Source organism: Tauraco erythrolophus, chromosome 7, assembly GCF_009769465.1.
Source record: "Tauraco erythrolophus isolate bTauEry1 chromosome 7, bTauEry1.pri, whole genome shotgun sequence".
NCBI lineage: Eukaryota > Metazoa > Chordata > Aves > Musophagiformes > Musophagidae > Tauraco > Tauraco erythrolophus.
The window spans coordinates 49,652,422-49,670,383 of NC_141471.1; the positions used below are offsets into that span (position 1 = coordinate 49,652,422).

Below are 17,962 nucleotides of genomic sequence, written 5' to 3' on the forward strand. Positions count from 1 at the left end.
GATAATAAAGACCTATAAAGTCTCAAAAAGCACACAGCTTTTATTGCAGGAGGATCCCTTTACAAATAGGATTAATAATGATGTGTAAAGGCACTATCTTCATTAACACTCATCCTACATAAACACCCTGCTCCTGCTACACAAGCCTACCTGCTGTGGTTTACACAATAACGTTTGGGGAACGTGCTAACTTCCAACTCAGTTATTTATCCTTCAAACACGCAGGGTAGGAGAGCGAGCCGGGGCAAGAAAAGCAGCGCGTTTTAACACTGACATCAGACGGACAGATACGCGCGCAGCCTGCTCCTTGGGAAGTGACCGGCTCGAAGCCAGCTGTTCTTAGCTCCCAGTTTAAAGGGCTGCTTTCACCTGGACGTTTGCAAGGGACTACAGTTGCAAACAGCACAGTTAATTAAAACCCGATAAAATTACAGGAGACGAATTGACACACGCGGGACGGCTGAGAGCAGCAGGTCTGCAAAGCCGCCCCGCTGGGGAGGGCCGCGCACACGCACCACGAGAAGCGCCGGGGAACGCCGGTGCCGGAAGCGCCTCTGGAAGCGCCGGGGTCGCCCCTCTCCGTGCCGCCGCTCCGCCGCCCCCGCCCTTCCCCGACACCCACCGCGGGCAGCGCGGCTGCCCTGCGGGCACAGCGGGACCGCCATCAGCCCCTCCGCGGGGCACCGCGCCCGCCCAGCGCGGCCACACCGCTACCTGACCCTGTCCGCTCTTACACGGGGTGATACCCCTCGGAGGAGGTCAGCCCCAGAGGGCAGAGCCGCCCATCAGCCGGCCGGGGGCTCTGCCTGCAGCGCGGCCTCCCGTACCGAGCCGCCTCCGCCCACGCCCGCTCCCCGCGCAGAGGGGAACATCCCTTCGCCCCTTCAGGCCATGGCCACCCCGTCCCCCCTCACCTCGCACGCCGGGAGCCATGATCCTTGCCGACCCCAGGGCCCCCTCACCCACCAGCCCCTCACTCCAAAATGGCGGAGCGTTTGAATTTGGCGCTAAGAGTCACAGGCAGCGTAGCCCCGCCCCCTTCTCGAAGCCAGCACAGGCGCTGCCATTTCGCTCTATATCCTCCTTCCCCGCGCCGGCTTCTCTCCTGCCATTGGCTAAAGGTGCCCTGGCCCTCGTCACGTGACGGGGAAGGTCACGGAAGGGAAGGCGCGTGTTAGTTGTGTCCCAGCAGGGCCGCCGTCCTCTCGAGCCCGCTCGGCCCGGCAGCGTGTGAGGGGAGGCGGCAGCGCGGCTGGGTCGCGGGCAGCGGCCATGAGCAAAAGGAACCAGGTCTCCTACGTGCGGCCGGCCGAGCCCGCCTTTCTCAGCCGCTTCAAGCGGCAGGTCGGGTATCGGGAGGGGCCCACGGTGGAAACCAAGGTAACGGCCCGGCGCTGCGCTCGGGCGGCGCGGCCCTCCCTTCCCGTGGGCTCGTGTCGGGCCCTGCTTCCCCTCCAGCCGCCGCGGCCGGCCCCTGCCAGGGCGGGGAGCGGGCAGCGCCCGCGCCACGAGGCCTCCCCTGCCACGATGTCCTCCTCCTCCCCCGTCACGGTGTCCCTTTCCCATCCTAAAATGAAGGCGAGGGACAGGCCCCTTAGCAGGCGGTGGGGAAGCAGCACTTCCAGGCTTTGCCCCTGTAGGACAAGGGGGAACAGTAGTTATCTGCTTAAAATTAACTGGATCTGGCTTTGTAAATTGTTTTTGCTTCTGTATTAGAGATGCAAAACAGCTACAAAAAAATCGCAGCGCCTTTCCCCATTGCTGTTTTTAATAATTGCAGCCATGGTGGTCGTGGTGCCCTTTTCAGAGCAGCAAGTGCTGGCCAGGCAGTGCCCGAGTGCTCTGTGGGGTAACGGGGGAAACAGCAATGATGTCCCAAGTTTAACTGGTCTTATAAAGCCCAGGCAGGAAAGAAGAAAAAAGAACTGGTTTAAGAGTATAGTAAGAAAATATATTGGAATGGGGTTACCATCATCTTAACATAGGTCAGCAGACATGAAATCTGATGTGATGGCCAGGAAGGCAGGGTGGGGGCAGAGGGGTTTGAGCCAGTTAAACTGCAGCCTTTTCTGAAGGCACTGTTTTTTTCTGCTTCCAGTGTGCTTTTGCATGTGTTTCCTGCCACGGTTTTACAGGATGCCTTAAGAAAGAGGCCCATCATTATCATCATATAGTACATGCAAAGTTGTTTCTTTTTGATGACTAAGGAAATTTAAATTTAAGCTATGTTTTAACATTAGCTGGTAGTGCTGTTTGTGGAGATACATTGTTACTTACTTGGGCTTGCACAAAGTTTTGGATCATGACCTGTAAGCATCTGAAAGCTAACCTAGCAAAATGCCCTGCACCAGTGCCTAGTTGTTATGGCCTTGATTTGAATCATAGTGGTCGCTGTGTGGATATACAAGTTACTTGTGAAAATATATTTTATTACAAAGCATCAGTGTATTGGCATTCACCTCTTGCTCCATTCACCTGTATTACCTTTTAAGGTTCATTCTAGTATAATGTGGATCTTAAGCTAAAGAGGCCTTCATCACCTAACCTCTCCAGGATGGTCAGTAAAGTAATAGTCACAACGATTTGTTAATAAATTTGTGATAAGCTGGAATTTGAGATGAAAGTATGCCTTTAGTAAATTTAGTACAAACATTCAGTTCCCCAGGAAGATTGCATTTTTTTCTATCTTAAATTCAATAGATTATAGTAATACTATATATAATTTTCTTTATAAGGTGAAGTTTTCAGTTCCTACAATGTTGCCAGCCTTTATGTTGTTGCACTGAGGTTTCCATGCCAGAAAGTTTATAAATTTTTATACTAAATGAGTCTTCTCTTTCAGAGCACAAGTTTGAGAAAGCGGAAACAGGGACATGGTCTTCCTGCTTACAATGATTTGGTTAAGCAGCTTTAATAACAAAGCCAGCACGGACTCCCTTTCCCTTTGCACCCTTTTGAGTACAGCGTAGAAAATTCAAATTTGGACCCACACATTTAAGATTTTCTTAGTGTTGCATGGCAGACAGTGCTTGTGCAGTAAAGATAACAAACAAAAGGAATGAATTTCTTACCTTCTATGTTCCTGCTGTTTTGGTCTTTAATTGAAAGAGCCCATACTGTTTTTTTTGTAGGGGAGGCTATGTCTCTGATAGAATTGGAGTGTCATTTGGGCAAAGTGTGTTGGGAGGGCCTGGCACCGACAGCTGTGCCAAGACTCCTCACTAACCTTACTGCAAAAATGAAACCAAAGGGAACTAGTGCACCCTTAGTGGTTGTGATTTGGTGTAGTGATCAGAATTTCTTTTATTTCTCTCCTGTCTAGAGAGAGCAGCTTCCGCTTGCGGATGATGACAGTGAGAACGGCAGTGACAATGAAGATGAACAGCCTCAAGTGGTAACACTGAAAAAAGGGGACTTGACTGCAGAAGAAGCGATGAAAATTAAACAAGAAATCAAAGAAGCCTTAAAATCAAATGAATCAGGTGAATTTCAAACTACTAATTTCTTGCTTTGTATAGCCAAAGAGAGAAAACCCATAAAGGGGAGCTTGATATTTGCTCAGTTTTCTACCATTTAATATTTCCTTTGATAAGTTGTTTTGAATTTTTTGGCTAAATAATTTGCACTTGTGAGTCCTAATTTGAAGTCATTGAGTATGTATCAAAGCTGTCTGGCTTTTTATAGTGTTGCAGTTCCGTGCTTGATTGTGCATCATTCTACCTCCAAATACGACCTTAATTTTTTTGTTCTTTTTTTTCCTTGTTATGGCATGTCATTGTCCTGGTACATAGTCTTTTGACTTTGAACTCATTAATTAATTAATTTAGCCAAATTTGACAGTGGAGTGTCTTAAAGGTAATTGTACGAGTTCATGAAAGAGGCTGGGCAGAAGGAGGAAACTCAGGTTAGTGCTTCAGTGGAAAGAATGGCAGATGTGTAATCTTGGTAATGTGTTCACTTAACTGACTGGTCCATGTTTTCACTTGCTTAAAATAATCCTCAGTATATGTTGTGACTTGCAAATATATTATGCAAAACTAAATTGATTAGTTGAAAATAACAGATGATAAAATAGTGCCAACAAACAGCAAGGTATAGGAAAAATATTTGATATGAAGAATTAAAAAGTTTTGTCCAAGTTATTTAACAGGCTTTTCAAGAATGGAAAGATGGAAGTGGTGTGGGAGATGTCGCTGCAGTTAGAAAATAAAGACATGAAACTATAGCTGGTGAAAACAGTTACATTAAGAATTTCTGTCAATATTTATCATTCTGATATGGTCGATGTAAATGCTTTGAGAGTCCAAAAACTTCCATCATCACACAGGGTGTGATGAAATGTAGCTTTAGTTTTATTTTTTGCTGACAGAAGACATGACAGATTAAAGGTAGATATTACTGTCTCTGGCAGAAATGTCTTGACAATTAAGAATATAGAACTGGAACCTCACAAGTATAAAATAGAAAAGCGATTCATAGAAGCGGTGGACCTTTTCCTTGCTTAGCTATTGTTGCTATTTACAAGGGCTGTAAATAGAGTTTAGAGCAAATTGAGAGGCTAGCACATGGCTATCAATATGACATCCTTAGCTTCTGTCTTTTTCTGCCATTTGGATTCGAAAATTCAGGTTTGTGCTATCCCTATGTAGAAGCATGTGCTAAATTTTAAAAGGTATAAATGGAGAAGTCAAATAACAATAGTGGGAGAAAATACTTTGAGAGTCTTGCATTTTTGAAAAGGAAATTGATGAAAACCTAATTTTTATAAATGTAGGTTAGCTTGAAACTAAATAAAACTGTCTGATTTGTTTCTGCAGGTAGATATGTATATGTAAGGTGTAACCAGGTAGTGAACTGAAGGCTGTGTTTATATAATCTAAAGTCCTCTGAGAAAATGTGTTCAGCTTCCAGCTTACTTCCTGATCTCTTATTATTGAAGTGTAATGCATGTGCTTGGTGTTGCACTTTGTAAAGTTGTCACATGATTTCTTTTCAAAAGCGGGATCACCCTCCTAGTATTGGGAGAAATTTCAACCTATTGGAAAGAAATGGCACGATACTTTCTAAGCATTGGTTTCCTTTTCGTATAAGCAACTTGAATTTTGAATGGTCACAGTAGGAGGAAAAATGATTTTGTAGGGCTGGGCAAAAAGAAGTAGTTGTCCATGAGAATCTATTGAGGTGGAGTCCATGCTGTGAAAAAAGTCCAAAAGAGCTACCAAGCTGAATACACAGTATGAACTGGAAGTGTGTTTGAACAGAGCAGCTGAACTTCTTTCATGGAAAAAGACATTCCTAAGACACAATTGTATGTAGCGAGGATAGCAGTACTGAGGCCCTGTAGGACTTTGGCACCTCTGCTTATTACCCTTTCAGCCCTTGAGTAATAACTTGCATTTGTAGGAAAAAATCCACAGTAGTAGGTTAACAGGAGTGTTGAATCACTCACTGTACTGTGGGGACTGCTGCCCTCTTCTACCTTATTGTGCTGCAGTTCTTTCATCTGCCTTTGCTGTTACTATGAGGTCTTGGCCTCCTTTTCATTTTTTTGGCTTATGGGAATAAACAGGGTGAGCGCCACTATGTTCCTCTGCTACAGAGAGGACTCAATGTGAGATTTTCAATGAAGGTGTGGGTGACTATGCCACAGCTTGCTGAAGGCTTCTTTGAGTCTTTGTCCATCTCTGCACTGTCGGTCAGACCTCTAGATTTAAATTCTGATTTCTAATCAGAGGCAATTATTTAGACAGCTGGTTACTTCCAGTTTAATAAACAGACTTTTGAATAATGTGTTATTTTTTTTTTATAATTGCTAATTGTGAAAATGGGAAGCATAAAGAAAGTTTGATGCTGCATGGTTTGATTACATTTCTTGTTCCTTTGATGATTATCCAAGAGTTGAAAGTGAAATTAATTTAACAGGTACTAGACCATAATGTATAACCCCAAATTTCCCAAATTATGGGAAGCTGAAAAGGTAGCAGGGAAGTAAATTTCCCAACTGATGATCTTCCTTTCCACTATGTTGACATCAGTGCCAAGGCATTTTGGTAGATTGTACATAACGTGCTGCAAACTCTCTGTTGTGAATAGAGACTGTTTTTCGAAACATGGAAAGTACTCAGTTTTAAGGTTCTGCCTTCTCCTTTTTTATACCTGTAGTGATACCTGAAAAGGAAACTGAACTTTCCAAGACTTGTTTTAAAGTTTTAGAAGCAGGTATTCTTTATTGCAGCGCTGGGTGCACGGGGGATTTCTCCTCCTAGCGTGCACACCGGCTTCTGGACAGAAAATTAGTTATACACTACAATCATGCATAATTCATAACATATTTACATATTCTTAAACAATTGGTTAATTTTCTCTCGCTTTTCATGTAAATCACTTCGCATGCTCAGTTTTCCTCCTCCGCCCCTTTCTTTTGGGTCTGGGGTGTAATTAGGGTAGGTGGTCCGTGAGTCGGTGGTCGCGATCTCCCCCTGCCGGAATTACCTTTTCCCCCAAGTCACTGCATGTTCACAGTTTAGAAAAACATGATAACAAAGTTTATGCAGTTTCTGCAGTTTCTGGGATGTTCCCTCCAAGGGCAGACAGTTCTTGATAAAGAGTCTCTGTTTTAATCACTGCTGGCAGCTTCAAGGATGAACGTCTTGTTAGTTTCTTTAGGTATGTGTAAATCACCTACTGCCGACTGAACCCTTCATGAAACTGCTACACAAAACTTTAACCCCTTTATTGTTGGGTAACAATTCCCCCCTTTTCTTTATCCTTGCGAATTCTTTCGCAAATTTCATATTGTTCATGTTTAAGAATTGTGAGTAGTACCCAAACTCTCCTAGTCAACTTGGTTAATTGGTACCAGAACATAAAGTTTACAATTGTTAGTATTGTTACTGCTACTAATACTACAAGCAAAGGATGTATTAATAAGTGCAGCACTCTAGTTGCTGATGGTGAATACCCTATAAAAATATTCCACCAATGATGTTCTCCATCTTTCTTCACTCGTTCCAGGACGTGGTGTATTTCTTCAGCGTCGTGATGGACAGTTATCAGAGTTTTTTGTCCATCTTCTCGGACTTGCTTCAGCAATCGTCGTTAAGTGTTCATGTTGCACCAGTCTTTTCAGCAGCGCCGAGTTCATTCCAATAGGGGTAGGCCGCAGGTCATGATACAATGTAATTGATAAGATGTGATGGGAGCTAAATAAGTAAAATCGCATCCTGTGATAGTTACAAAATTACAGATACAAAGGTTAGGGTGATCATTCATATTTCTAGTAATGTTATCTACCAAAATGGAATTACAGGAAGTTCTTAGGCAAACACAGCCATTACCTATATATGCAAGTACAGTTTTAGGTTTTTCGTCAGGATGTATCTCAAAGTGACAAACATTCTGCTCAGTGTCAAGACAGATGCCTTGAGCTCTGATGGTATTGCTTTCACAAATGAATCCTTGTTGCCCTTGCACAATGCATGTGCTAACGTCAATTGTTTGCCATTTATTCTCACTCTTTCGTGCCCCCACTCTGTGTTCCAAGGGATACAGTGTAGTTCCATTGTGATTCAATCCTAATGCAATGATTGGGTATATTGTGTATACCGAAGCATTGTGTATAGTTAACACAAAGGCTGTGACCATATCATTTTTGGGATGATAAGTAAAATTAACTAACTGCCACTAAGATTGGAATCTTTTTTCAAAATTATTTGCCTTATCCCATATCACTTTCCGAATCTCATTGGGTAAAGTGCCTTCTTCACCTTCCTTTATAATCAGAGCTGTTGTGGATTGAATCCACGATTGAGCTTGGATGCAGCTGAGAGCTAAAGAGAGATTGTTTTGGGCTGCACCAAATGCATCTATAATGGAATTTAAATGTGAGTGCCATGTCACCTTTCTGAGTATTCCAGAGGCAAATTATAAAGACAGGCTGGGTTAATGTAAAATTGCTCCAGCATTCTAGTTTTTCATTTTCGAGGGCACAAAGATTCTTTGTGAGCACAGAATTATTAGTTCCTTCTACAGTAATTTGAGTTGCTTTCTCATGGATGGTTCCACTGGTCATCCGGCAACCTATTTGGATCCCTTCTCCGATTGTTCCCATCAAGAGGGGAGCCTCACTGTCCTTGTCCCAGCCCCACTCATGTTCTGAGTATATTTGCATTCCATGCATAACCACAGTAGCTAAATTTAAGTTCAAAGATGGTCCCATACTTCCTGTGGACTTAAGGTAGGCGTGAGACCATGGCCAACTTAGAGTGGAAGTGTTTACCATTTCAATCATACTTATCAGAATGGTGACAATTAGCACCGGGTCAGTCTTATTGTAGTTGCTCCTGTGGCTTCTGCTGTCCATTGTTCCTCAGGCACTTTCTTCACCCGGGAGTAATGAATCCAAGCAGGTCGTTCTCTGATCTTGATCGCCGTGTAGGTTGTCAGCAATATCTGGAACGGTCCATTCCACTTCTCCTCAAGGGGGTGACCTGAAATAGTTTTAACATAAACCCAATCTCCAGGTTTGAATGTATGCACTGGAGAATCTAATCCCTGTGCCCTGGTGGACATTACTACTTTGTTTACTTCTTCCAATTGTTTTCCTAATGCTATCAGATATTGTTGTAAGCCCATTTCTCCAACTTGACTGAGATCTTGCCCTTGATACCTAGTTTGAAATGGTTTCCCATATAAGATTTCGAAGGGACTCAATTTTTCCTTAGTTCTTGGTTTAGTTCGAAGCCTTAATAAGGCAATTGGAAGGGCCTGATCCCATCTCAAGTTGGTTTCTTGACAAATCTTGCTTAATTGTGTTTTTATTAAGTGATTCATTTTCTCCACCTGCCCGCTTGCTTGGGGTCGATAAGGTGTATGCAATTTCCAGTCAATTTCTAAAAATTTACTAACAGATTGCACTACTTGTGATACAAAATGCGGCCCCCTGTCTGAAGAAATTACTTCAGGGACTCCAAACCGAGGGATGATTTCCCTTAGCAAAACTTTAGTCACTTCTCGAGCTTTGTTAGTTCGACAGGGAAATGCTTCAGGCCATCCGGAATAGGTATCTGTTAATACTAACAGATATCTATACCCGCCTTTTCTAGGCAATTCCGAGAAGTCTATTTACCAATTCTGACCTGGAACACATCCTTTGTCAATGTTTCCAAACTTTACCCGGTTGTCTGCCTTTGAGTTATTCTTTAAACAGGTTTCACATCTACTAACCACATTTTTTACAGTTTGAAATAAACTTCGTGCTATTATTTGCTTAGAGAGAGAATTGTATAAAGCTTCTGTTCCCCAATGAGTTTTGCCATGTTCAGTTTTTATCAACATCCATAGTATTCTAAAGGGAACTATTATTCGATTGTCCTCTACTGTTGCCCATCCTGATGGATTAACCTTAGCTTTTAAATCTTTGATAAGCTTTTTATCTTTTTCATCATATTCTACCTTTTCAGGTAGCGATAAGGATTTTTCTGGGATCAAACTTAATACCTCACCTTGTTCCGCTGCTTGCCTCGCTTTACGATCAGCCAATTCGTTACCCACCTCCTTGTCAGTGTTACCTTTTTGATGACCTTTACAATGCATGATGGCCACAGCTGCTGGAAGCTGAACTGCTTCTAAAAGTCGCAGTATCATATCGGCATGTTTAATACCTTTTCCTTGTGTGGTTAAAAGTCCTCGTTCTTTCCAGATCGCTCCATGAGCATGTACTACACCAAAGGCATACCTTGAATCTGTCCATATATTTACTCGCAGCCCTTCAGCGAGCTCCAGCGCTCTCACCAAGGCAATTATTTCTGCCCTCTGTGCAGACGTACCTTTTGGGAGAGATCTTGCTTCTATTACCTGCTCAGTTGTTGTTACCGCATACCCGGCCATTCGGACTCCATTCTTCACAAAGCTGCTCCCGTCTGTGTACCAGGTATGATCGGCCTCTTCCAGTGGTTCTTCTTTCAAGTCCGGTCTACTTGCATAGACAGTTTCAATTGTCTCTATGCAGTCATGTACGATGGGGTCAGTTTCCTGTTTATCACTCAGGAAAGACGCAGGGTTAACTATTGTAGATGTAACGATTTCCACATCATCCTGCTCCATCAGGATCGCCTGATATTTTAAGAATCTTGACGGTGATAACCAATGTCCACCTTTCTGTTCTAAGACAGAAATTACTGCGTGGGAAGTATAAACGATCATTTTCTGCCCTAGGGTAAACTTGCGAGCCTCTTGAATGATTACGACGACAGCCGCCACTGCCCGGAGGCATCCTGGCCATCCTTTGCTGACTTCGTCCAATTGTTTGGAAAAATATGCTACTGCTCGCTTGTAGGGTCCCAGCTTTTGGGCTAAAATTCCCAGGGCCACTCCTCGTTTTTCATATGCAAACAGCCAAAAAAGTTTTGTCACGTCTGGTAAGCCCAAAGCAGGGGCTCTCATCAGTTCTAATTTTAATTCTTTGAAGGCTCTTTTGGCCTCATCAGTCCAAATTAATTGTTTCTGATTGTCTTTCAGTAGTTCATATAAAGGTTTAACTAACAGTCCATAATTATGAATCCATAAACGACACCAACCTGTCATTCCCAGAAAAGTTCGAAGTTCCTTTACCGTAGTTGGTTCTGGAGTCTTGCAGATGGCCTCCTTCCTTTCATTTCCGAGCTGTCGTTGTCCTTTGGAAATCAGGTATCCCAAATAGATCACTTCCCTCTGCAGGACTTGGGCTTTCTGTAATGACACTCGATAACCACTTAATCCAAGAAAGTTCAGTAAGTTCACAGTCCATTCTTTACACTCTTCTCTCTTTTCTGTAGCTATCAAAATATCATCCACATATTGTAAAAGAATGCCATTACCTGGAGGCCTTTCCCAAAGTTCCAATTCCCTTGCTAATTGGTTCCCAAAAATTGTAGGGCTGTTTTTAAATCCTTGAGGTAACACTGTCCAAGCGAGTTGAGTTTTACGTCCCGAATCGGGGTTTTCCCATTCAAAAGCAAATAAATTACGGCTTTCAGGGGCCAAGGTGAGGCAAAAGAATGCATCCTTTAAATCCAGAACTGTGAACCATTCATACGTTTCCTTCAGACTGGTTAACAAAGTGTACGGGTTTGCTACTACTGGATACAGATCCTCCACAATTCTGTTTATTGCTCTTAAATCTTGTACTATTCTGTATTTCCCATCTGGTTTCTTTACTGGTAAAATTGGGGTATTATATTCTGACTCACATTCAATCAGTAACCCAAATTTTTGGAATTTTTCAATTGTTTCTTTTATGCCCCTTCGGTCTTCCAACCTTAAAGGATATTGTTTTATTCTAACTGCACCAGAACCAGGTTTTACTTCCACCTTTATCGGTGCAGCATTCTTTGCTTTACCTGGAATCTCAGAAGCCCATACCCCTGGATACACTTGATCTAGGATTTCTTCAATCTCTGAGGTACCTTCAGTTGGTTTTTCAATTTGGATCATAGCCAAACTTAAAACTTCAATTAATCGATCATCTTTTACTTTGAATTCTACCTTACCCTTTTCGAAAATTATTTGTGCTTCCAATTGCTCTAATAGGTCCCGTCCAAGTAAAGGTTTCGGAGATTCTGGTAAATAAAGGAATTGGTGAATCCCTACTTGTTTTCCAATCTGAAATTTAATTGGCTGTAGAAAAAAAAGCCTTTTTCTGCTGGCCAGTGGCTCCTATTACAGTTACAAAATCATGATCTACAGGTATTAGTTCTTGATTCAATACAGAATATGAGGCACCCGTATCTATTAAAAATTCCACCTCCTCATTCTGGTTCCCTAGCTTTAATTTAACCAGTGGATCCGCCAGGGTAGATTCCCTAGATTCAATCCTTTCCTCACTTTCCCGATCTTTTGCTTTCAAACACCTTTCTCCAATACTACATGCTGAACAACATCGTTTCAGCTTTCCTTGTTCCTTCTTTTTATCTTTCTCTAGTGCCAAAACAAAGGGGTCTTTAGGGACTAAATTTATACCACATTCCTTTTGCCACTCAGGATGATCTCTTAAAGTGAAAAACATATCAGCATATAACACCTCATCCCATTTTTCATTTCTTCTGAGAAACAGCATCAATTGCAATAGAGTATTATAATTCAAAGTTCCATTATTTGGCCATTTTTCCCCTTCTTCCAATTTATATAACGGCCACCACTGGTTACAGTATTTAACTAAAGTTTTCTTATTTACGTTTCCTCCTGGGGGACCCCCAATATCTTTCCAATGTGCTAAGACGCATCCTAACGGACTCTTTTTTAAAATTTCCCCGCTCTGTTGGTTACCCATTATTTGTTGGTTATTATTATCCCAATCCTGTTGTTACCAAACAAACAACTGGAATTAAAATTAAAATAACACGTTCACTCTTATTTTCTATTGCTTCGTCTATCTCCGGCTGTTTCCCCTGCGGGAGGACAGAACCACGGATCAAGACTCCGCACTCGCTTTGTACTAAAAGTACATTTCAGTCACACACACACAGAACAAAAACAAGTCTTACAATTGCAACCACAAAAAAATCCAACCATACAATTAATACAACTCTTAGAATCACACAAACAAACACATAGAATTCAATACAGGATTAATATTTCAGCTTCCAGATGGTTTCCGGTGGGACTGGAACCCACAATTGTAGTCACTTAAGTGTGGTTTTTTTTTTTTGTTGTTCTTAAGGCGCCTTTGGTGGGACTGGAACCCACAATTGTAACCAAAGTATACCTTTAAGGCACTGGCTGCCCGGTATACGCTGTCCTGCGCAAGTCTCAGCTTACGGCTTACGGAAAGCTACCCCGAGTGGGACTGGAACCCACAACTGTAATTGCTCCCACAACTATAACCAAAGTATACCTTTGAGGCGCTAGCTGCCCGGTATACGCTATCTTGCGTACGGCTTACAGAGAGCTACCTTAATGGACCGGTCCCCAAACCAAAAGAATCAAAAGAATACCTTAATACCTTCTCTAAGATGGAAGATGGTCCTTGTCTGTTCCCGCAGCGATCCGATTGAGGCGAGGAGTCCCTCCGGGGAAATCCCCGGGGGTACCCAAGGGAGTCCTGTTCTCAGCGGGTCCTGCAGCCGAACAGAGAGAGTCCCATCTGGGTCGCCAAATCTGATACCTGAAAAGGAAACTGAACTTTCCAAGACTTGTTTTAAAGTTTTAGAAAGCAGGTATTCTTTATTGCAGCGCTGGGTGCACGGGGGATTTCTCCTCCTAGCGTGCACACCGGCTTCTGGACAGAAAATTAGTTATACACTACAATCATGCATAATTCATAACATATTTACATATTCTTAAACAATTGGTTAATTTTCTCTCGCTTTTCATGTAAATCACTTCGCATGCTCAGTTTTCCTCCTCCGCCCCTTTCTTTTGGGTCTGGGGTGTAATTAGGGTAGGTGGTCCGTGAGTCGGTGGTCGCGATCTCCCCCTGCCGGAATTACCTTTTCCCCCAAGTCACTGCATGTTCACAGTTTAGAAAAACATGATAACAAAGTTTATGCAGTTTCTGCAGTTTCTGGGATGTTCCCTCCAAGGGCAGACAGTTCTTGATAAAGAGTCTCTGTTTTAATCACTGCTGGCAGCTTCAAGGATGAACGTCTTGTTAGTTTCTTTAGGTATGTGTAAATCACCTACTGCCGACTGAACCCTTCATGAAACTGCTACACAAAACTTTAACCCCTTTATTGTTGGGTAACAGTAGTGATTGTCTTCATTTGAAGGTCTTTGTCTTCAGGCTTTGGTTTGGGATTGTCCTGGTTTCTAGGATTTTCCATATCACATTTACATCCTTTCTCCTTCATTTTCTTCTACAACCAGTTTGACACAGATACACCTTTTTTTTTTTTTTTTTTTAATTTCAGGCACCAGCAGTTGCTGTGACTTGCATTTTCATCTACAGACAGTAATGAACTGACTACAGTAACACTTTTGCATTAGTTTGGCAAAACCAGCTGGTTAATGTCCTAGATGCACTTAGTTGCCTCCTAAGGTGTAACAAAATTTAGTGAAGCTTGTACATTGGCTTTTGCAAGTGTAGTCACAGGGAACTTTTTTATTTAGTACTGAACCTTTCCTATAAGAGAAAATGCCCTTCCATATTGAAGTATTTTTATCCATCAAAGACTGACTTAGAGGCTTTTAAAAAAGAAGTAATTTGTTTATCTACAGTCATTTTGCTTAATATTGTTATGCAACATTTTACAAATTGTTACTGTTGGTTCAGAGACAAAGAAAAATGGTCTTATGAGAAATCAAATTTGCATAAAAGAAAAGATGGCAATTACTGCAACATACTTTATCCCAGCATTCATTATAGTCTATGGAATTGATTTTTCTACTGCTTTTCTAGTTCATCTGGCCTCTGGGACACTCAGATCATGCAAATGACCAAACTTGGCAGAAAGTGTCCTTATTCATTCAAAGTCTTGTAATAGTATTCTTGTCTCATTCTATATGCTGGGGTTGGGGGAGGACAGGAGAGGGGAGAGGCAAGGAGAATACAGTCCATGCTCTCTAGGGTGTTGGAGCTCTTCTTTAGCTTAAGCAGCTGTTACATCAGATACATACCACAGAGTTCATGCTGCCCTTCATCATGTGAACAGCAGGAATCTCTATCAAAGCTAATTTTACAGTATTTAAGTAACAAAAACTTTCCCAATTGTCCTCATAAACGAATGAGACTGAATATCTGAGGGACTGGCCTTTTTATCTTCATGATACCAGTGTGTGGAATTCCTGTAGTAAATGCTTCCAAAGGCATGCATAGAGATGGGTGGCCAGAAAGCATAGGAGCATCTGAAACAGCTGACCTCAACTGCTAATCTTAGAAACCATTCAGAAATTTGCCAGGTTATCATAAATTTTTTCCAGCTTGATCATTGAATGGACATATATCTTGAAATATTGTTTGCGCTGCTCCTCCTGTTGTTCCTGCCAGTTTAGTGGCATTTGTGTTACCAGTTGTAGCCTCATTGACCCATGCGGACAGAAACTGCTGCAAAATGGTGCTGCTAACTGCACGAATGACTGCTAAATAAAAAATAGGGTAAACTGAAGAGCAGTGTTTCTTTTTCGGACCCTCATTTCTACTTTTATTGTCATATATAACTTGCAATTAAAAGAGAAGAAAAAACTTTCTGGATTTGTGGCTTCTTAAATTGATGTCACTTGTAAAATGAGTTTTCAGCTCAGCATCTGATTGTGCCCCTCTTAGTTGACTGTGTAAAGGTTTGTGATCCAGGTAAAAGAAGCAGCAGAATTCTGACTAGGAGCAGTCAGAATTTGAACTGCTAGTGTAGTTTTTTTTAACTCTCTTACCAGAAATGGATTTTATTATTTCTCCTGTGATGCTTTTATGTTGGACATATTTTACTTTGTGTGTTTCAGTGTGTTTATCAGAAATCCTGCTTAAACTTCTTAAACTTCTGTATCCCATGTACAGCATTTAAATGCCTAAGATTTCCATGCAGAATTCACAACGGATCCACTGACAAGTATGCTTATCACATCTACAGTTTATTATTGCTGATAATTCCTTGTAACTGTAAAGCTTTTCTAATGCACCAGTATTGAAATACTTTCCCAAACCTGATTATTTTCTGCATAGCAGTGTTCTCTCATAAACCACTGCAGAAGCATGTGTTCTGTTAGAAGTCATCGATGGAATCGGTGATTAGTTTTTTAAGCCAGGTTTCTTCTTAAGAAGGGTCTATGAAACTTCAGGAATTATATGTGAAGTTTCCTATTGAGGCTGATGGTCTTCATTTGTACCACACAACCCTTAAGACACCAGATTTAATAGCTGTGTTGTTTGGAATGTGCACTGAAGAGTGTTTCAGCCAGTGCTGTGCATGGTTAACACTGAAATGTTAGTCTTCTGCTATAATGCGTAGGAATTGAGAAAAGAATTTGTGCTAAAGACAAAAGACATTTATTGGCTATAATTAAGTATCACATAGTCTTGTCAAACACATGCATATTGTTATGGAATTTCTGTTGAATAATGAATTTCACAAAAATACTTTAGGAAAAATATCTTGCACAGAACCTATGGTTCTTTAACATCCCGTCACATACACATTACAAAAATTTCAAACTACTGCAGCATGAGCCCTTGTGTCTGATTCATGACTTTACAATTACACTTTTTTTCCTCAGAAATACTGCCTTGATGCTGTTACTTGTGCAGTACCTTTCCTTCTCTGCCTGATAATCCTGTTTTTAAAATTGTTTTAAAATTTGTCTTTTTAAAATTGTAATTTGCTCTAGTACATTCAGAGGAGCAGAATTAATCAGTTGGAATAGTTTGATGATTTTGCAGAGGTGAAAAAGACCCTAAAACTTTCATTTTATATGAGAAAAAAAGGCAGATTTGTGGCCATGTGGTCTTTTTAGCTGTCTCAGTAGGACAGGGTGTACAGTAGAAGAAAAAGAAAAGCTTTGTCTTGTATATGTGCCATTTTGTTCTTTAAAGAGATACCATAATTCTGAAATAAGTGCATTTGTTGTCATGGATTTTACAAATAGTGAAGTGGAATTATAGGATCCTATAAAGTTGTCCTCTCCGTTTTGGTAAGTGGATGCAGCTGGATTGTGTGGGGAAAGCTCTACTGGTCACAGTCTGTTCTAAGTTAAAGCTCTGGTTAGTGAGAACTCATTTCTAATAGAAACTGCAGGAGAACTATCTTCAAGGGCTGGTTGCCATGGAGCAGATGTGTGTGCATTGACAGTCATCAGTACAGACTTTGTGGCCAAAAACTACATTTTCATGATTGTTGTATTCTATCAGGTGTCTCACTGATCTTGGTTCCGGGGAAGAAGAAAAGATAATAGTGAAGGTCTGTGTATGTGTGTGAACATGTGCAGATGAGTACTGATTTTATTCACTTTGTTATAGATGGTGAACCAGTACCTGCTGATGGAAAAATTATGTTCAGGAAACCAGCCAAACGTTCATCAGAAAAGCTTTTGGACTTCAATGTAAGTTCAAGTAAGAAGATGAAAGAGGCAAAGAAAACTAAGAGAGAAGCAACTACTCCTCAGAGTGCAGCTAAGCAAGTAAAAAATAGCAGTCTTCTCTCATTTGATGATGAGGAAAATGATGATTAGGAGTTGTGTTTTTTTATGCTTTACTTACCCTTCTAGGAATCTGAGTAAGATTGAGAGGTTTCCTAGAAATTGAAGCATGGTATCTGAGTCTTCTCTTACTTTGTAATAGTCCAACTAGCGAAATGTACTACAAAACTAGCAAGAGCTAAGTCTTTGCATCTGAACAGATGGAACTGTATGAACAGCATGTCATGTCTTTGTTTTAAAAGAGAATTTAATAATGTATGTAAAAGCTATTTGAGGTCACAAATAAGTGGCAAAATATACCTGTACGTATCCAACCGATATAAATTTTCAATCAATACATTTTAAAATGTCCTCCATTACTGAAACTGTATTTCCTCTCTATTTACTGGCCTTAGTTGATATTTGTGTGGTTTTTACCTGTTATTGTTGACATGACATTCAAAAGAGAGAGACTCCATTGCTGTGGAACAGAGACTGAAGTTTCCTGCTTCATAGCTTAATGAAAGTTTGCAACTAACTTGCATTTTGCAACTAACTTGCATGTGTGGTTTGGCAGATGCGCTCTTCCAGAGCAGCTGCAGGAAGTGAGGCTGCAGTTGCTAAAATCACGTAGTCTTAATCCTGTCTTCGGTGAATGCAGTCTAAGCAGCATCAAATTCATTTGAATTAATTGTGCTAGCAAGATATAAAAATTTTGATTGCAGTTGATGGTATCAACTAATGCATAAGAAAGATGCCTAAACCCTTGGAGACTGTGCACTTTGGTTATCACACTGATGGGCTCAGTGGTTTGGTGGTGGGTTTTTTTGAGGTATATTTGTTCCAGTTGGCTACATATGTGTTCATAATTATTTGGGATCTC

The 17,962-nt window shown here is 41.4% G+C and overlaps 2 protein-coding genes across 2 annotated transcripts in view; one reads left to right on the forward strand and one right to left on the reverse strand.

Annotated features, from left to right (window-relative positions):
* Nucleotides 1-948, reverse strand: part of KIF15 (kinesin family member 15) — a 36,259-nt gene extending 35,311 nt beyond the window's left edge. Inside the window, exon 1 of the mRNA XM_086614609.1 lies at nucleotides 915-948. Coding sequence (XP_086470735.1) covers nucleotides 915-933 — 19 coding nt within the window. The 5' untranslated portion in view covers nucleotides 934-948. The remainder of the gene's footprint in view (nucleotides 1-914) is intronic.
* A 318-nt stretch (nucleotides 949-1,266) lies between these two features.
* On the forward strand, nucleotides 1,267-17,616 carry KIAA1143 (KIAA1143 ortholog). Its single transcript, XM_086614684.1, has 3 exons — nucleotides 1,267-1,380; nucleotides 3,323-3,482; nucleotides 16,922-17,616. Exons 1-3 carry the CDS (start codon nucleotides 1,273-1,275, stop codon nucleotides 17,131-17,133), a joined length of 480 nt encoding a protein of 159 aa, XP_086470810.1. The 5' UTR covers nucleotides 1,267-1,272; the 3' UTR covers nucleotides 17,134-17,616.
* The last annotated feature ends 346 nt before the right edge of the window (nucleotides 17,617-17,962 follow it).